Below are 20745 nucleotides of genomic sequence, written 5' to 3'. Positions count from 1 at the left end.
TAGTGAATGACTTATCTCTCCTTTAAGCTGATGTAGCCACAGCCTGTGATAACTTGATAAAGACACAGGAGAAATGAATGGCTTACAGGGAACATAGTTGTTGTGGTTTTGAACCGTATAGTTATTCCTTTGCTGAATGCTATGAATAGAGGGTAAATAGTGAAATGGCCAGCTGTGGATGAAAGGAGTGAACAAATGGCTTTACTGGATAGTCATACCCGAAGAAAAAGCCTGCAGGGAAAAGAAGCTGAAAATGAGTTAGCACAATGTCTGTTAAATTTATTTCCCAACAATTCTGTACAAATGGATAAGTAGGTTCAAATATAGTTACACTGGAAATTAAGAGTGGTTCTGCTGAGCCAAAGAATAGATAAGCATAGATATCCTTGCCGTCACCATTGATCCACACAATTTCAATAGTGTGCAACTCTGAGTATTGAGCAGCATGTTCTCCAGTAGTGAGGAAGGAAGAAGCCTCAGAAATGTGAAAATAAAAACAGCAGCCATCAAGGTTAAAAATTCTACCAGCAGAGAGAGAATTCAAGCCAGACAGAAGTACCACTCCATGTATACCAGGTTCCACACAACACTCTTTTTACTACGTTAAATTTGTAAGTGATTTTGCCAGATTTGAAAAGCACTGTCCTGAATATGGAAGAAAGAAAATGCTGTGAGTAGATCCTGGAATTTGCTTTATCATTTCTAGGTTTAGTATCTTGTCTTAGCCTGTTAATATTTCAAGCCCCTTTCCAGTAAAAACAAATGCATTTGCTTTTGGTTTGTGGAAAAGGAAGGCATAGTAAGTCAAATTTTAGAAATTATGGCTTTATTGCAGGATGAAGAATTCAACTAAGGGAAACCTTTACATCTCCTGAAATAAACCCTTGAGAGTAGATAAGCCTGTAGAAAATTTTATCCCAGTTATTCTTCACAAAGAAGAGGTTTGAGGTCCAAAATGAGCAAGTATGTCTATACTAGATTTACAAATTAATGTATCCTGGGGGGGACAGATTTCTAATTAGTTAGAAACACTCCTCAATTCTATGATTTATCTGATACACTTAAGTACTGTTGATCTCTTCTGCAGATGGTCTTGCTGGGAGGCTAATTATGAACATGTCAAAATCAAGAGGGAAAAAAGAAACAATGAAAAAAGCCCACCCATTATTGCTGTGCTCAATGTTTCAACAGTACATCACTGTGCGTATCACTGATTTGTCTATAGGGAAGATACAGAAGTTATAAGGGGGACATACAATATTTTTTGGATATCAGTTGGTAAATATAGATTCCTTGTTGCTAGTATTCCTTCAAAATATAACACCAAATATTTCCGTTCTTAACATAAAAATCCATCAATGAAAGTTTTTAAGAAAGTTAGAAGAAGCCAGACAGATATATATACAGGTATTGTTTGGATATGCTCCTAGAAATGTGGAAGTTATGCCACATAACAAAAATGATGGGCATTCTGGAAAATATCCAGCAATACTGCAAAAACCCCAGTGAAATAGAAAATCATTTTTACAGAGTGGTATAATGCTATGAGTGGTAATGAGTGGTATAATCCATGAAGCATGAGAAACCCTACAGCAGCAAAAACTCATGGAGACACTAACAAATTTGCAAATACTCAGTGTCTCTAGACAAGAAATAGGCTTCAAGACTGAAGTGGGATTTCTCGGCACTGTTCCCAGTCAGAAGGTGTTAAAAAAAAAAAGGCTTGAATGGGATTTTGAAATCTAACTTCAACAATAAAACTTGTTTATTTCTTCCCTGTGAAACAAGTACAGAGCATATCCCTGTGCTCCTTAAATTTCAAAGTGGTTTTATGCAGATAAACTTCTTCTGAGAAACATCAGAAGGATTTGGACTGTGAAGACTCAAATAGACTCACACTATCACCTAAAGTCCAGCATCACCCTTGGTATTGCTAACCCGGAGTGCGATAGAAAGTATAAATGGAAAGCTGTTGGCTTATTTGAATATTATGTATCTCTGTAAACATTAAGAGGGAAAATATGTTTTTTGTTCACATCTCCAGTCTAAACACTGAATATGCAGTGACAAATGGGAGTTAGGAAGTTGAAAGTTAACAATATTGGTCATTGCAGCTCATTTTTTGGGATGTCTCTCCCTGCAGCCCCCAAAAGACTCTATTCCATTGTTTTGATGCTGACTAGAAATGTTCATGGCACCCATAATCCATCATGCTTTAACCAGAAGAACAGATTGACTTCCCCAGTAATTTGGAAAGCTTTTTCATTATTAAAAAATCTCTTGTTTAAGCTTTATAGGAGCTTGTGCCCTGCAGCAGAAGTGCCTATGCTACAAAATCAGGGGGGTTATTTGGCAGTAATATGTGTAGGTCCTGTGGAGTGCCCATGTCTTTTCAAAAATAATGCATTTTGCGCATGTGAGTCTTATATTTCATTTTGAAAACTTCTCCCACTATTTTCTGCCATCATTTTATCATCATTTGCAGGCAATGATTGTAGAACTATTGATAACTTAGCAGCTTGCTTCTCATCTGGCTGCCACTGTAGAGAATATGAACTGAGTTTGATACATGGACACTTAATTTTCTGCCTGCATTTTTGAACATTTTTCTTGTAAATTATCTCTTGTTGTGCTCTGTTTTTTTTGTGAAACTGAAGAAGCTGACAGTATTTTGCAGTTATAAATGAGTGCTACTCTTTCATATTTCCATTACTCTTCTTACTAGTTCTTATCTGCCAGGTTTTTCATTCAGCTACATTTGTTTTCTTAAAGTAAAATAAAGAACAAGAAAGAAGAGAGCAAAGATCACCTGATGATTATTTTTTTTAACTGAATGAATAAAACTGGAAATAATATTTTTACTTTCCTAAATGAAAGAACCAGCAAATATATCAGAATGGAGTGGAAATTCATGTATTTGGCTTCTTCTTTTAAAAAGCTAATTAAAATGAGTTTGTGAGTTGATTAGAAACTCAGGAATTTTGCTTATTTTACATTTCCATCCATAAAAATGAAAACATTAATTTTGCCCAATGTAAATATTACAGAAGCATGTTAACAAAAAAAGAGCAAACATGACACTTCTGGATTGTCCTCACAGGACATCTTCTTGGTCCAAGTCACAGATATAATTGTGATCTTTGATTCTTGTGTATAATGCCCAGGTTTACAGAGTGAGGATATGGTATATGACTTGGATACGTAAATAGAGGTAAGTCTTGATGTTATCTTGTCAATTATTTAGAAATTTCCCATTCTGAAAAGAAGACTTTTGATTCCATAACAGTATGCATCAGAACCACCTGATAAAATAGTTCTTCATAGGATTAATTTACCCTCCAGCCTGATTATCTGCCAAACTGTTCATTTATGTCCCATTCTGTCAATGGTATCCAAGAGGGCTTTCAAGACAGAAAACAAATTGAGTTCTCCACGTTTAGGCATTGGCTGCATTCGTACCAGAGGATAAAATAGTGGAGCGATAGGTGCCTGGAATCTAAGCAATGCACACTAGGTTGCATCCTTATGGATAAACTCTCTAATCCTCAAAAAAGGGCTTTTGTTTTCCAAGTAGTGGTTGGACAGCCTTTGGTTGATGCTGATCTCTGAAATATGAAGGACATTGCTTTAGAGAATGATCATAGCCTGGGAAAAACACATGGTAGGGATTGTGCTAACAAATAGGCAGTATGGAAGACAAAAAACAGCAATGAAGGGGGAAAATGAAGAGTAAGAAAGAAAGGACAGTAGAAATGGAAGGAGAAATACACATCTGAAAAATGATAAATTAATTTAAAGAATGCCAAATTTGGATATCTAATTAAGTAAATTAGCTAATTACACAGCCAATTAAAAACTATCCCACGAGACAGTTGTATACAGTTAATGTGCTTTTTTATTTAAAAAAATAAGTCTTTACAGAAGAGGAGCAGTAATCATAGCAGAGTGAATGCTGGGCTCTTCTTTGTCTTGTGTACAGAATGATCTCAGCAGTTTTCTCACAAAAACAGGAATCTCAGAAAAGTGCTTGAATTTGTAAGGATTTTCCAATGAAAACTGAAGGCCCAATTGTACTCCATACCAGAGGAAGCTGGGAGAGGATCCTTGCTGTAGGATAGACTAGAGCAAGACTCAATACTCATCACAAAGCAGTGTAATTGTTGCTTGTTTTTAGCCTCTTGTCCGCCAAACTAGACATATATGGCTCAAATGCAGTTTTTCCCACAGTGGTGTTCAGTGCCATATGAGGTACCTCAATTAGCACAGAAAGCCTGTGAGCGTTGGACTGGCAGCTAGGCATTTATTTTCAGTGAACCCAGAGCTGTGGAATGGATTTTATACCAGCTAACTGTAGTCAGCTGAAAGATTAACTCAGGCTCTCAGAAAAAGACAGAGGAACTGACATAGAATAATGAGTTCCAGTATAAGTTTTCTTATGTATGTGTCACAGACCTACCCTGAGACACACATCTCTCCTCAGTGATTACTAACAGAGCTTAAACTAAATAAACAGTTTTAAATTGATTAGTTTAGAGGAATATGGTCTTGTTGCATCTCCAGAAAAATAGATACTGTTCCTCTCTGTACACAAACTCAGGGCTCCTGTCTAGCAGCTGCATAAATTCAGCACACACTGCACTGCTTAGCAGAGCCAATTTGCTTCTGGATTGGAGTTAATTTACACCTACACTGTTCAGGCATGCAGAAACTGAATAGTCCCATGAACCTAGTACATAGCACAAGCTGATAAATACTGCCAAGAGCTGGTAAGGAAGTCACCCAAAAGCACAGGGGTGCAATTACCTGTTCATCCATGCAGATGTGCCATCTAATTCCAATTTGTTTCAGTTTCTTTTGAAAATCTTGCACACACCCTTTGGAGTAGGAGTTCTGCATCTAACCAATATTTAAGTCTGTCTGCCTTTGACTCTAAACATGTCCTCTTGGTGCTGTTTGCTTCAGTGGAAACAACCACAATCTCAGATCTGTTTTCTACACACTCTGTGACACATGTGTTTTGACAGCACACTCAATTACCTTGCATTCATTCAAATAACTCTGTTTTAACTCCATTGAAATTTAAGTGACAGAGGCACAGACTAAAAGGTGTGTTTTATTACAGATGGATATGAAAAGTTAAATTTTGGAGGAAGTATTCCCATGTAGTGCAGATGTGTTCTTGTACCATTGACACTCATGACATTTACTCCCACCTTTTCTTCAAACCCTTCAGGAAATATGCTTCTACTACGGGTAATTGATTCAGGTTGATGGTTCCTGTTGTGTAATTACTCTCAGTAAATGCCTGTGAATATAATTTTTTATCAACCAGTAATTTATAATCAAGCATAAAGGGTTCAGGTGCACGTACAAAGTGAATGACATTTGAAATACTGGTACGTGGTAGTCAAGTGACAAATTATACCAGATGCTGTAGTATGTTCACCTACAACGTTTTGAAATCTCAGGTTTACCCTGGGAATTAATAAAGGAGAACAAAAGAAAAGATGAAGTAAATGAGTGAAAACAGCAAGCAATATACAGCCATTTACGAATATTAAAGTAAAAAAATGGATAAACACCAACATAGCTTAGACTATAAAAAAATTACAAATGGGTTATTTGCTGTCCAAGACCAGATCCATCTTAAATAGTATGTGTTTTGCTCAGCCACACTGTAAAATGTGATACATTTTTCTATCTTAGATATATGTTTGTGGATCCACATGCACAAGAAACAAGAAAGCAACTCTAATTTTCCCAATAACATATTGGTGAATAGGTTTTGTGGGAACAGGAGAAAAAATTGCTAGAATCCAGTTTACAAACTGCAAACATATGCCCATGACTAAGGATATTTTCTCAGCAGTGAGTGCCAACATTATTTGCCAAATAGGTGTTTCCTGGCCTGCTTCCAGCGTATTTCTCGAAAGATACAGAGTAGCCCTCCTGTAAAGCTGTGTCACAGTCACTGAATTGACATCTCCCCTTTCTTTATTCTTCTGTTAGAAGTTTCAAGGTAGGCTGATCCTTTAGGTCACGTCCAAATGAGATACACGTGGAGGAAGACATCTCCTAGAGGTAGGAATCTAAAGGTAGACCTACTTCTTCCCAGAAACATCCTCAAACATAGATTTTTCCATTGAGCCTCTGGAACTTAGAGCATATTACAGAGGGAGCTGGAGTGAAGATGCCACTTAACAGGCAGCAGATAACAATTAAACTGATAACAGTAAGTGGAGAACTTAAATGCAAATAATAGCATGGTGCCTGTAAAAAGCCTGTTCCTTTGCAGTGATGATCATGCACATCTGCAGCTCTCTGTCAGTGACCCCACGTGGCAGATTACTACCACTAAGCAGGACTGGACAGAAGGGCAGTGACCCATCACTGAGATGTTACCATTCAATCACATCTTGCTTTTTGTCTTTCCCTTTCATCCCTGTCCCTACTGCTGGGGAGAGGATCCTGGATCAGAGATAAGGGAGGAAAATCTTAGCTATGACAACTTCGTTGCCCAGCAGCACCAGTTTCCTTAATATAGCATCTCTAACCAAAACTGCAGGTTCATGACAGCTATGAAGTCAATAATTTAAGGATTAATTAATGACACTTTATAAGGTGGGAAGCTGGCCTGGCTCAGTAAAAACTCTCAGACTGGAATAAGTGCCTTGGAGGTGACTAATTCAGCCGTACCTTTCTCCTGTTCTTGCTAGAACAGGTTTCCAGGAATCAGTCTATGAGTTTCCAGGGAGCAATCACAGCCTGCACTGACCTCCCTGCTGTCTCATTTCTCTCCACTTTTTCTTCACAAAGATTTCTCTGCCAAAATCCAAAACTTAGAATCACAAAAAGTCTAGCTCTTCTGCAGCCTTTTTATTCCCTGAAGAAGAAATGCCCTCACCCACAGAATCACAGAATCACAGAATGACCCAGGTTGGAAGGGACCTCAAGGATGATGAATCTCCAAACCCCTTGCCACGGAGACCTGGTAGCTCACTTCTGACCACATAGCATCATTTCAGCCTTCAGTTAATCAGTCACCAAACCTCCCTGCTCAATGCCTGGGGAAAGTTGTTGCCTAACACAGGGATCTGTGGAACTCACTGAATTGACTCTGAACCCAGAGCTGTCCGGGTTAGACACTGAGGTGCACCCACAAGACTACTTATTATAATATATTATATTATGCCCCAGACAGAACACAGGAAAATGATCTCCAGGTGGGTTTCACAGGAACTGGGTGCTTGACGTATCCACATAAAACAGGAGACAAATTGAGTCTTACCTAAGTCTCATACTGTCCTAAATTTGCTCTACTTTCGCTATTTCTAAAAAGGAGATGTATGCATACATACATATATACATACATATACATACATACACAAATTACTTGTTCTTATGCAGACTCTAGATGAACACTTTATAAGCAGTGAGATAACATAAAAGCACACACAAACATCCCATCTAATGCAGATTCCCAACTCAGAATGGCCCATTTTAGATGAGAGTGGACATCAAAAAACAAGACAAATGCAGATAAATGTCTGCAGTGGCATATCCTCCTTTCTGCGGACACTTCCAGTCTTCCCGAACCAATAAGCATATCAGGGGTCTCAGATTTCATGAACATTTGTGGACATGAAGACAGATAAAGAGAAACTGTAGAGCTAATCTCTTGAATAACTGAAATAATAAGTCCTAATCATTGAATAATTGTGATGTGTTGTGAGGTCATCATTTATCATATATATGATTTCTTTTCAGTGTAACTTAGAAAAAAATGTATTATATTTTGCTTAGAATCATAAAATTTAGGTACCTTTCCAAATTCAGATGCATATAAATGAAGATGATTTTGCCTTTCCCCTGCCTATGTGAATTGACTTTTGATTTGTTTTCATGAGGTTCATTTCTGGTTGTCTGCATTGCTGAGGCTCTACACTAACTATCCTGAACCTCTGGTCCTCTCCATTGCTTTGACAATGAGAATACTCTGATATAGGTGTCCCTTCCCCCACAAACTTTCATTCCTGAAGATGGATGTTAATTTAGTGAAGTGTAGCAACCACAATCATGCGTCTGCTTGCTTGAGAAAACTTCAGCTATTTTTTTTCTAGAAGGCTTTGAAAATGAGATTTCAAATATTCATTAATCTTTTTTTTTCTTTCCTTCCATGAAACTGTGAAAGAAACACATTATGGAAAGTTTCTGTATGACCTCTTTTTCCTCAAAACTGAAGTTGAAGGTACACCTGTAGAAAGATGATCAGCTGAGACTTGCTAGTGCTTAAATCTTTAGGCAGCTTGGTTTCCCAAGAAAGTAGGAACATTTGGACAGGTAATACTAAACCAGTAATAATGAGTGGTAAACAAAGGAAGAAGTGAAAGAGTCTGTTTGGCTGCACGGTGGTTATTGGCACCAAAACAAAAACAAAAACAATCTAGGTTTGATCATGCTGAGAAAGGTATGTTTTCAATTGTGTGAGATTCCAAGAGAAATCTTCCAAAGCAGACATATTTTTTTAAAAAGGGATGATAGATCAGTGGAGAGCAGCACAAACCCTTGAAAAGCTCAGATAGAGATAGACTTCAGATGAATCAAAGTTAGAAGAAAAAAAGTTGTGCCTTAGCCTCAGCCAAAAAATTTTCAGATATTATGGGTATTGTAAAATTATAGGTATCTCCAAAGAAACTAAATGACATAAAATACCTGTTAAGAAAAGCACATTCAATAAGAGATATTGCAAATCATTATGAGTGTTCAATGAGTGTTCAACTGCAGTGGAAGGGAGCATTTGGGGACCCTGAATTTGAATCTGAAAGAAAAGGAACTACAAAAGAAGTGAACATTAATTCGATACAGAGAATATTATGTTTTTTGCATATGACATGGACAAAATCAGAAAATAAGATTTTAAGCATCTTAATATACCTAAGGTATTGTCACTCAGCCTTTACTCTTTATTCTGGAAGTGAATTGCCCTCTGTACAACTACAGCTGCTCAGTGTCTATTAGGAAAGCACTAGGTATGGCCAAACATTAAGTAGCATAGCAAGAAAAAAGAGGGATTGTGCACAGCAGACATTCAACTGTTTCAAATTGTGACATAATTTTTTGTGTAGTTGTTTTTAATGACTACTAAAAATACTACTAAAATATGGAAAATTTCCTAATTGCTCCATCCCTTTAATTAAAGTGAGTATTCAGAATTTGAGTCCATTTTCATATGCATTGTATATATATAATGCATGTTCTATTTAGTAATATGTGGCTCTATGATTTTAATTTCATTACTAGTCTGATAATTTTGATGACAAGTTTGTGAAGCATTCAGCTGAAGGATTATTCTGCCTGAGGTGCAGATATTTCCTGTGTTTCCTCTGTTCGTTATTTGCTCACCTCTTTAATCTTTAAGACATCTTTCAGGGAGAGGAAGAGGCTCAGGAACCATAAAGGATAAGAAATGAGGTTCTTCTACAAGAAAATATTGCTTCTGCTTCTTCATTTTGTGCTATTTCAGGTTTTGAACATTCATAAGCAAATGTAGATGTATATGAAGATTTCTTTAGTGATTACAGCACTAAAATAGCAAGATAATCCATGCTCAGCTTTCTAATGAAGCTAAAAAGAAACATCACGGCTTTATCTGTACAATATTTTATTTATTGCCTGAAGAAAATATAGCCTACAGCTTCTAAATAAGATCAGCTTCTTGAAAAATTGCTAGCAAGATGCCTTCAGATACTGCATAATATTTGGTGCTGCATTTCTAGATATAATAAAGCTCTATCTGTAGTAATAAATTTTAAAATAGAAAAATTCCATTCGTCAGCAGAAAGAGCTAAACAAGTCCCTGAAATCAACATAAGATCATAATCTCCAACCAAGATCCAGTACATTCTAGACCATAGTCCATTTAGTTTGTATTTGAAGCTAAGAAAGAGACTTTGCTGCTACTCTTACAGAAGAATACAAAAGATTTTCTCCATCACTTTTGAACTTGGCTTACAAAAGGCTGTTTTTCTTATTTTATGTAGTACTGGGACAGTGTGTAATCATGTCCTAAAGGTATGTACTGATACTTCCTCATGCTCATTTTCCTTAAACCATTCCTGTGAATACCCATGACTATATACTGAACTTTAGAACGCAATAGAAAAATAAAAATGTGTACACTCTGTATTTGCTAACATTGATTTTCACTTTCTATACTTGCCAGCATTAACTCAGAACCATAGAATCATTAACGTTGGAAAAGACCTCTAAGATCATCTAATCCAATCATCAATCCATCACCAGCATACCCACTTGCACTGCTTAGTAACACTTCAGTCAGTCTCTTGATTTTTTTCTGCATTTTTTTTTAGCATAGCGAACCTTATCTTTAACCCTAATGCTTCATTTGTTCCCCCTTAATTGCACCCTGTCAGTTCCTGCTTGTCTTCCGAGTTTCTCCGAATGAAAATGAATATGATCTATTTCAAGATTTGCAACATCTGTTGTAAGTTTAAAGGTATATATTGAAAAAGAGAGACAGCCTTAGAATAAAAGTGAGATATTCTATAAAAACAGTCTGCTTTTCCTAGCAAATATTTTACAAATAATGAATTGCAAGACATAGAACTGGAATGGTTAATTCTACACTCCATCAGGACATTACTATATGACTCTACATTGTTCAACCTGTATTTTTTCCTAGAATATTTCTAGCTTGGGGATTTTCATTTTTTTTTCTCTTGAAAGAGGCTACATTTTAAAAATTGTGATTACTTTTAGCATATTTTCAAACAGGTAGACTGTGTAATCAACTCTGCTTAATGCAGAGGACTATGGAGGAATATCAAAGCATCTGACTGTGTTAATTTGAAACTAATTTAAAGCTGTGCTTGGGATTAACACCTGTAAGACTGATATGATCATTTATTGGATATTGTCTTTGTAGGAACAGCTAATGCCTTTCAACATCCGCAATTGTTCCTAAGAATTCTACTCATCATATAACTTTGGAAATCCAGGTAAATACCTGGTCAGGACAAATAAAACCACTGAACATACTTGAATGAAACTGAAAAATGGACCAAAACCACAAACAATTCTCCTGTTGTGAGTTATATCCATGTATGGTAACTGTTGAGTCATGACCTGAACCACTGATTGAGCACCTGGGGAAAGAACCTGGTCAGCACTGGGAGCACAGGTGAAGGCAATTCAGCTGTGTGACCAGAAGGGGTGGAGTCTGGCTGCACCTCTCTTAGACCTCATTTAAGGCCTGACTGCCCTCCCTTGTGAGGTTTCCCTTGCAAGCCTAGAGCTTCACGGATGGGTAAGTACTTTTTTCTTTGTAACCCCTTTTTTATTGTAGTAGTCCCTGTGTCATTATGCCTCCTGTATCAGCATTCCATTGTGTTGATCTTTCTGAGTGTTACAATCCATAATAGAAGCAGTTCTACAGTGGCTCAGACTCAAATGCAGTAAGCTATGTGAAATGTAGTGTACTAAAAGGACCAGGAACAGTATTGATATCTTGATATTCAGACTTGCATTTCTACTGATTCTCCTTGTCAGGTAAATGTGAAGTGCTCTCTCTGTTTATGATATACCTTAAATATCTAGCTTTACTGAAAAAAGCATCTGATTAAACAACCTGTTTTATAGTGGTGGAGTATGAATAGGGTTGTCAAGTCAGAACCCTGTCATTAATATTGTTAAAACTGCATGGGGTTTCTCTTCTTTTTCTTTTCTTCTTTTTTTTTTTTTTTTTTTTCTTCTTCTCTGAGTTCTAAAAAAAGCCCAGTCCCTTGCATTGTATTCCCTTTCCTTAATTGTTAATGGCTTCTCTGGAGCAGTGTTAGGGACACTGATATTATCTTTCTAACTACTTTTACCATAAGCACTTTTGCTTGCTTTCAGAGATGAAACTACAAAACTACTGCACTGGAGTCTAAGGGGATGAGATGAGTAGAAAGCCAGGCTTGTAGCTCTGCTAATCACATCGTTAACCACTTTTCTTTAGAGTGGGAGAAAAAGATCATTCTCAAATTAATTTCAGTAGTGAATGGTAAAGAGGCATTAAGAAATGCACTTACTTCTCTCTGTTGAATATGATGAATTCTTTCCTAACAGTTTCCAAGCACTGCTGCAGGTGTACGTTCTTTAAAAAACAGCAGGAATAGGTTGATTAAAAATGACAGAAAATCATAGACAAGATCACACCTACAGAAACAGTACCAAATAAAACAGCTTATGAATGAATGCTACCAAAAGGTATTTTGAAGATTCTTCATAAATGGGCCCTAAGAGTGCAATCATTCTTTCCCTGTTTTGGGAGCTGTTCCCCACAAGGAATTCCTGGGAATTTTTAACTTTGATAACTCTAAGAAAAATGGATTTTGTAATCATTCAAAATTATTGGGAGAAGCAAGAGAACTCATTAAAAAGACCCCAATGAAATAAAAATTTGAATTTGAGGAATGGTTATTTCTTTGTCTCCTTAAAGGTTTGGACTGTTTATTCAGTATGTCTTTCTATGTGGAACGCATGAGTAAGGCCATGAAAGACAGCTTTTAAATGTTTATAAGTAAGAAATATTTAACTGCGTACTTCTCATTTTTGGTACTAGTAGTGAATAAATACTCCTAAATGTCTGGCCATGTGTGGGAAGCATATTTGCAACTGGCAACACTTCTTTTTATACTTTATACTGGCATCAGTGTTAATCTTAAAAATGATTATAGCTTCAATGTGCTGTTACTATTTCACTGAGGTAAGTGGTTGCTTTCATCTTTGGAGAAGGATTCAGCAGTTGTATGTAAACACAGAGAAACATAGACATCAACTGTATTTTCACAGATGGTGGAACAGAACTTCAGTTACTTTGCTCATTACAGAATACATGTTACAAGCCAGTGGCTGAAACTTACCAGAGGGCAGCTTTCTTTAGTTCCATCCTTGGATTTGTTTTTGGCAAGTCGCTTTTTCTTTTTGTGAAGGGGCTTGGACTCCAAGATCATTTCTTCAAGTTCAAATGTTGGATCACAGTTCAGTCTTCCTTTCTGGTACGAAAGGATTCAAAGTTACTCTTTGAAGTATCATGGCATTTTTTCAGTTTATCTGATCAGTGGTAATAGTATTAAGTTTTAACAAATGAAAGCGGGTTAAATAATTTCTTGCTTCCTTTGTTGAATATTTAGCAGTACAAAAAGCTATTTGTTGTTTATGTGGCTAAGCTGAATATAAAGAAATTAGGTAAATAGTATAGAAACACTAGTAGTAATTCAAAGATGAATCTGTGGGTCAGAGGAAAGGAAGGCAAGACAAGCTCTTGAATGAAACACCAAGCTGTTAAAACAATGAGACTCTACCCTGATGATGGCATACACTGACTTCAACTCAGCCTCTTGCCTAAAACCTGAAAACCAATAAATATTTTGTTCTCTGGTCTCAGTTAATCAGTGAAAGCTTTCCTTGGTCAACAGAGTATGGTTCTTGGGAAATGCCTTGCCAAATCTGGTCTCTTAAAATAGCAAAGCATACTGTGTAAAGATATGTCAGCCTGGAAAACACACTTTGACTCACATTTTCATCGTTTTTCCTAGTACATCTGATTGACCAGGTGGAACAACCTCTGCAATATCAATCTCTATCCTGACATGCAGAGTTTTTTAATAGGAATTTCAGATTGATCTCTATAGGTAAAAAACAGTTTTTCTACTTCTAAAGATGGAATATTATTTTGCCAGGATCAAGCAAGGATCAGTCTTGCAACTCAAATTTAATTTCACATTTCTTAACTATTCTGGCAATTCACTTTTACTGGTGTTATGTTTTTCCCTCTTGCAGTTCTTCAGGTTTTGGAATGGGGGAAACGAAAGTGAGGAACTAAAGAAATCTTAGGGTTTGAATCCTTTTCCATCTGTCTTTGATGCCATAATATTTTTATTTTTTTTTTTAGCAAAATAACTTTCTCAACCCTTCTATAATTTCTCCTAAACTTAGACTCCTTCCAAAATTCAATGGTGGTGACTTCCAAAGTGACAAGAACGTAAATATGTCTTTGGACATATATTCAAAAGTAGCAGTTAAAAGTAATGGAATTGATGCAGCAATGCAATATGGTTACTATTGTCAACATCAGTCACAGAGGAAAAAACAGTTGGCCAAAAGAGCAGTACCCAACACATAGGTTTCATGATTCCTTTTGAAATTATGTCTAAGACAACTTTTTTTTCACTCTCAGGGAACTTGCTCTCTCCCAGGTACCCTCAAAAATATCTGAATCCAAGTGAAAAGAACCAAACATCTACATGAGAACTGTAAATTAAGAGGTTAAAGATACTTATCTGTGGCCAGCTGGAGACCATCCCATATTTGTTACGCCCAGACTCTGGGATGGCTGGACATAAGCCAGCTGGATGTGGAAAAGCTGTAGTCCCATTATTAGTTCTTATTAGTACAGCCAAGCTACCGTAACTCCCTGCTAAACAGTTAGGGCTAGTAGAGGGAAACGCATTGCTTGGCTGTACACTTCCAGACCAAAGCTGGTTTGTATCCAGTTCTTAGCAGCAGAATTTCATTTTTAAAAAAATCATCCTTAGTACTCTATATATATATTGTTTGGAGAAGAATTATGGTGCAATATAGCTTCAATGACTGAACCAAGTCAAGAAATGTGTTAACACTACAGCTACCGCTTTTACTTCATGATATTCAAGTCCATTCAACTTACTAATGACAAAATCAAAATAAAATAAGAACAAAATGGTATCACAGAAAAAAGAATTGCCACCAAATTCCCTTGTGAATTCTGAATGTTTTAGTAAAGGAAATTGTCAAAAAGGAAATGGGTCAGCCATTCTGGAACTGTTTTGAAGGAAAAAGGTTTTGCATGCTAGAATAATAAAAGCTTTGAAAATGGTATGCCAGATGCCTAAATTTCAGAACAGCAACAATATTCTTGGTGTTTGTTGGCTCACAGTTGGCACTAATACAGTGTAAACTGACAGTTGACACTAACAGCTAAAAAGCAGTCAGAAAACATTTTTTTTTTTTTTCATTTAAAAGAGGACTGAAAGTGAACAAAGGTTAATTAGGTTTTTTTTTTTGTCATGGTCTAATGAAGCAGGCTCCGTTTTCTTAGCTGTAACTGAGTAAATTAAAGCAGAATCCAAAATAAAGTTTCTGTGAGAGGCAAATTACTGAAAAGCAGTAAATGCAAGTGTAAACAAGTTAAAAGTTAGAATTTGTGAACACTGTTTATCTGGCATGTCAACTTACATTAGGAACAAAGCCTGGAGTCACAGCTTTATCCAGAACAGCATCCCAGTTGACATCAACTAAGTATGGAGAGCTTTGGATATCTGCAAGACTTGAAAGACGACACTCTGGGTCCTTGGTGAGGAGCTGTGATCAAGCACAAGAAATTTTCTAAGGGACTGGATAAAACAGGAAATGTATCAGACATTACTTGTAATGGTACACAATGTAGTGTGTGAGCATGGCTAGGGAATTCTCTAACGAGTTCTAGAAGTAGTAACTCATAGAATGTGTGTGTGTGTGTATATATATAATCTAACTGTTAACAGATGGCTGCTGCAAATGTAAGCTGTATAAATGGATTAGTAACAGAAGCCTGTTTACGAATAGATAAGAGTCCAAGTGACATGAAACATCACAGTTCAATGTCACACAACAATTTGTATTTCATCTTTAATTTATTGGAAGATATTGTTACATTGAGCATCCTGGTAGCAGTTAAAATTGGCCACCTTGTTGCTCCATTTGTTAAAAATAGATTGCTCATTGCTGCAAAAGGAAAAGTTCTTCTGTTTCTCTATTCACACATTCATAAAATCTTCAGTACTGATGATTGGAAATGCCTAGAAGAGGTAGATGAACCTTACAGTGCAGAGAAAAAATAAAATAGACTGGGGTTTTAAGAAGAACACACCTTGTAGGGACATGGCACATTGAAAAAGAACCCCATCTTGTAGCTTAGCAACATTTCCAGTGAAGTGGCTTGACTTCTACTATTGCATCTGTAGCAACACAGGACAGCAAGAAATGCAGCCTTTTTTATTTCTAAGGTCTCTGGCTGGAAACAGCAGCAGATAGTCAGGGAGCTGGAATTACACTTTCCTATCATTAGTGAATTGGTTTTAAAATAAAAATATTAGGTTTCTGCTTCTTTCTGGCTATTTGAAGTGTCAGCTTAGGAATAAGAATAATACAATTTCTTAAGAAAAAATACAGCATCAACAACGCTTGGAAAACCGTAGGGAAAAAGAACTACTTCCTTATCCTTGAAATTTTGGCTATCTAATGTGTGTCCTGATGTTCTGCATTGCTGGAGGGGCTTCTGTACGAGAAGAGAAGGGTGGAAGATGTACTTTCTTACCTTTTTTAGTAACGCTGTCATGCCCTTGCACCATGTAGATGAGTAGTGGACTCTTTCTATCTTGAACATGTTGAGTATCTCATCAATGGGGGTGGCTGAATGAATTTCATATGGCCTCTGGAATTAAATCAATATCAATTCAGCAGGAGTGGATAATAAATGTACACAATTTCCTCACATTTCCTGAGCTCAGTATTGTTTGTACTGGAGATATTGAAACATCAAAATATCTTGTAACAATTTTAAGCTAATCATTCATTGCATGTGTTCTTTTCTTTGATTATAATGAATATAATTACTCATAGATGCATTTCTTCTCTAGTTTTTCTCTCATGCTAAGTATCCATTCAAATTAGTTGGTGAATAGTTTTGTTCCTGTGGCATTTCATATGAAAATAGAATTTACTAATTTACTTTTTGTTTTTAAGCTTGTAGTACTAGGAAAAACTTGTGATTTAAGTAACCAAATGCAATATTGCTAGCTAAAGTGAGCTTTGTAATCCTGACTTCACTGAGCAGCAGACAGAGATACTAAGCATACAAAAATCTTCATGAGAATCACAGAAACTCAGACTTTCCACAACCCAATCTTTTTTCATACCTCTTTTTGATATCTAAAATGAACTCATTGCATAGCTGTAGGTGTTATATGTACCTGCAATGCCTGGGCTTCACAGTGCTTTGATCTTGAAGATCGCTATGATTTACCTGTTATTAAATGTAGCCTTTGGAAATAAAAGTAATACCCATAGATTTACTACTTAATTATTAAAAAAGCATATTTAAAGGTATGTATTCCTGGTGAAAATTTTTAGAATATTGCTCTATGTTGAGGTGTATTTTAAAACTAAGAGCATGGATTGCTTGTGAATTAGGCTTTACATAGTAACTACACAATGTGTGATATGAGATCTGGAGCCAAATGCTGTTAGTACAGCAATGTGCAAATGCATTACTCCTGTAGATGGAAAATCCAGCATTATTTCAAGCAGTGTGCTGTCCTGGGTGCTTTGTGGTAAAACACAAGGCATGAGAACTGTTGCAGTTTATTGTCCTCCTCTGAGGCTGGGTGGGCTTCATGGTAGTGAAGGGGACTGCTTACTATGCAGCCCTGTATGGTTGTGCTACCCCTTTGCAGCCATCTGCACAGAGCTGCTGCAGCGGATGGAGCTTTGGAGCTTGAGGTTGTTGCAAACATGCCTTGGGTGAAGCACCATGCCTCAGAGTACCAATACTCCCCTTGTCTCTACTCCTAGGGGTTTAGGCCTTAACAAGACTGAAAACACATAGAAATACAATTTGGGGAAAAAACACACCTTTTGCAGTTATATGCAAAGGTGTGGGTTCCAATCCATGCTCTGCCTTGCTTCACAGGAAAGGGCTGCTCTTAGGGGAAAAAACAAGCAGCTGGCTTGGTTGACTGGAGCATGGACAGATGGCAGTGTTTGCATTTAGGGAAAAAAAAAATATATATATTTTGATTCAGCCTCAGCTTTGCCTTGTCTCTGGCTAGGCAGGCTTATTCAGAGACAACTGTACTGATCTTGGCAAATAGATACCCATCTATATCATTTTTCATTTAGGAAAGTGATTGGGTATCTTTTGTTATTAGTGGGAGTTTCAGCTGTCCTTATATGATCATTGATTGTTTTCCTTTCCTGGAGACACTGTGTGGTAAAAGGATTGATATAAAAGCAGATAGACTTTTTTTTTTTTTTCCATTTTATTTTACATACATCTAGCACTTCCCTCTGTAACTGGGATTCAGAATGTACTTTTCTTATCACTGCCAGAACTTCACTGTTCAGATAAAAATTGAGAATCATGACAGGGAAAAATTGCAGAGCATTTTTTTTATTTTTTAAAATAATTTAAGTTGTGGCTTTTTTTTTTTTTTGAGAGATGTACTGACATGTGGCATGGGAGAGAGAGATCTTTATACTGGGGCTGTAACTTTTGCCATTCCATGTGAAATATTTTAGCAAAGATTTTTTCACTATGTTTATTCACAGAATTGATTAGATAACTAATGAGTGAACTGGCAGATAAACATTTTTCTGTAGTTGAACCAGTGATGTAGGGATATTATCATCTTTTAAACATTATATAAGAGAATCAAAGATATAATGAAGCCAGAGGTAACTGAACTTCTATCTGGAAAAGATTCCATTGTTTCTAGTTCAGCATTTTGATTAGCCATTGAAATATTAGGCTTTAACCTTAGCACACACCAAAAGCCTATGTCCATTTTACACAAACTTTATATCATAAATGAGTGCGAGGTGATACCTTCCCAAGGATGTTGTCAGCTGGGGAGGGCCCAGAACTGCATACCTGACCACAGCCTCAGTCTTGGTCACTCCAGTGTTATCATTAAGGGCATGTTCTGGGAAATTGCAAACATTTGGATTTCTTTCAGGCAGTAGATTAAGCATTATTCTTACCCAACCCCTCAACAATTCATATGCTGTAATTCCTAGAGACCACCAGTCAACAGGGTACGAGTATCCTGGACCTCCATCCATAAAGGCCTGGAACACTTCTGGAGCTAAAATTGTAAAGAAAATCAAATGAAAAGCATTATATTAGGGTTATACTATGTATAATTCATGCATGTATTTTAAAAATCAATAAGGACGCAATAAACTGGAATTAAATATGTTTGCAAACACAGCATTTTCAGGATGCAGATTCAGTACCTTGGTTTGCTGGCAATGAGTGTTGTGTATAACCAGCAGTATGCTGTGTTCCATGTCTTTGTTTGCTTTGCTGAGAGTAGAGAGCAGTGATGGTGCATCTCTGGCTGATTTCCTCTCCAATGCAATATTATCATTTGCCAGTCTAGCAAATTAAGGTCTCTCTTAGAACCATCCAGGCAGAAAATGCTGAGCTGTGGTCTATGCCATTATTCTTGCATGTTCTATCTAGTACTGAGCAGAGCTGGGGGCAGGAGAGTATTCAAGATCACTCAGCGCTCAATCCCAGGTAACCTTTATACCCAGCTCTCAGATTAAATTCCACACTTTATCATCTGCATTACATACTTCTGGGGACCCTTCCCCAGACAAGATTTTTCAGTTTCGTATGTTGATTTTTTTCTTAGTACACTTTTTGTGAACAAAAAAAGTGGTTATGGTATGGAAATTTCTAAACTTAAGTGTGACTTGCAATATTTAGGACAACAAGGGCATACATTTTCTGGGACAAATATTTGTAGGTGAGGTCATTCTTTGTGATTAATTGAAGTGTTGAAGAAGGTAGATCTAATCTCCAGACTCAGTTATACATTTGAATAGAATTAATCAGAGGAGTTTAAAAGGTATTTAATATTAGAATATGGTAATTAAACACAAATCCTAATACTGATTTTGTGCTGTGACAAACTGTCAGGATTGGAAATACATGCTGTGTCAGTAAATTAATTAATTTTATAAAGCTAACTTTCAAGGAGAAGAAGTTGGGTAGAACCCTGCTCTTTTCAAAGCAAGGGCCAGTTAGCTGATTTCAGCAAGACATAATGTTGCTGTAGTTATTCTCAGACTGTTATATCTAAAGAAGAGAGGATATGAAATGAAATTAAAAAAAAAAAAAAAAATCAGTCATGCTTTTCTAATTACCTCACAGCAGAATCTCAGTATGCTTTGTGGAAACCACACTTTCCCTGGAGATTCTCTGAACAACACCATCACCAACCATAACATCATGCTTCACTTCAATTACCCGGTGAGCCTCTTCTGGCCATGGCACTGAGACTAATGCACCACATTACCACCTGATTACTATCTCATCGCATTCTAATGCGCATACTGCAAGGAATAATTTAGTCTAGTCATGCTTAGTTCTAAATGGCACTTAGGGATTTAGCACCTAGAGAAGTACCTTTAATTAAAGGACATTCTTTCCAGAGGAACTTTTGCAGTCTTTGCACCATTACACGTTGCATGCTAACAATTTACAGATCGAGTTGATTTCAGAATCTTGAAGAACCAAACCCAATAGAAGATTTGGGTATCCATGATTTCATTGTGAAAAAACTCTAGTCTGAAGAACAAAATAATGAATGAAAGTGGTCTTATGCTTTCTAACTATAGGACCATCTCTAAATAGATGTGGTAGGAGAAAGGCAGGCACTTAAACATTTCTTTGAACCAGAATATATGTGGCCAGGGAATAGCTGAAGAGTGAATCTTAGGTATCCATAATATTGTGCTGTGATCCAGTATGGTATGAGTGAACAAAACCTTAAACATTGTCATGATGAGTTAGCTCTGTCTCACCTCTAGCTAATATAGCTCAGCTTCATAAATTCATAGAATCACAGAATGACTTGGGTTGGAAGGGACTTCAAG

General features: G+C 36.7%; 1 protein-coding gene across 3 annotated transcripts in view; it reads right to left on the bottom strand.

Moving 5' to 3' along the window:
* STK32B (serine/threonine kinase 32B) overlaps positions 1–20745 on the bottom strand; it is a 152101-nt gene that overhangs the window by 3550 nt on the left and 127806 nt on the right. Inside the window, exons 7-12 of one of the 3 annotated variants that reach the window (XM_048943148.1) lie at positions 18841–18944; positions 16397–16513; positions 15277–15402; positions 12924–13055; positions 12090–12154; positions 5528–6075 (exon numbers count right to left, since the gene is read on the bottom strand). In XM_048943148.1, the coding sequence (XP_048799105.1) occupies positions 6033–6075; positions 12090–12154; positions 12924–13055; positions 15277–15402; positions 16397–16513; positions 18841–18944 (587 nt within the window). In that variant the 3' untranslated portion in view covers positions 5528–6032. Of the gene's footprint in view, positions 1–5527; positions 6076–12089; positions 12155–12923; positions 13056–15276; positions 15403–16396; positions 16514–18840; positions 18945–20745 lie in introns of those variants that run through there. The other 2 variants (XM_048943147.1, XM_048943149.1) reach the window with 2 other exon arrangements.

Source organism: Lagopus muta, chromosome 4 (genome assembly GCF_023343835.1).
Source record: "Lagopus muta isolate bLagMut1 chromosome 4, bLagMut1 primary, whole genome shotgun sequence".
Classification (NCBI taxonomy): Eukaryota; Metazoa; Chordata; class Aves; order Galliformes; family Phasianidae; genus Lagopus; species Lagopus muta.
This window is presented reverse-complemented; position numbering and strand designations above follow the sequence as displayed.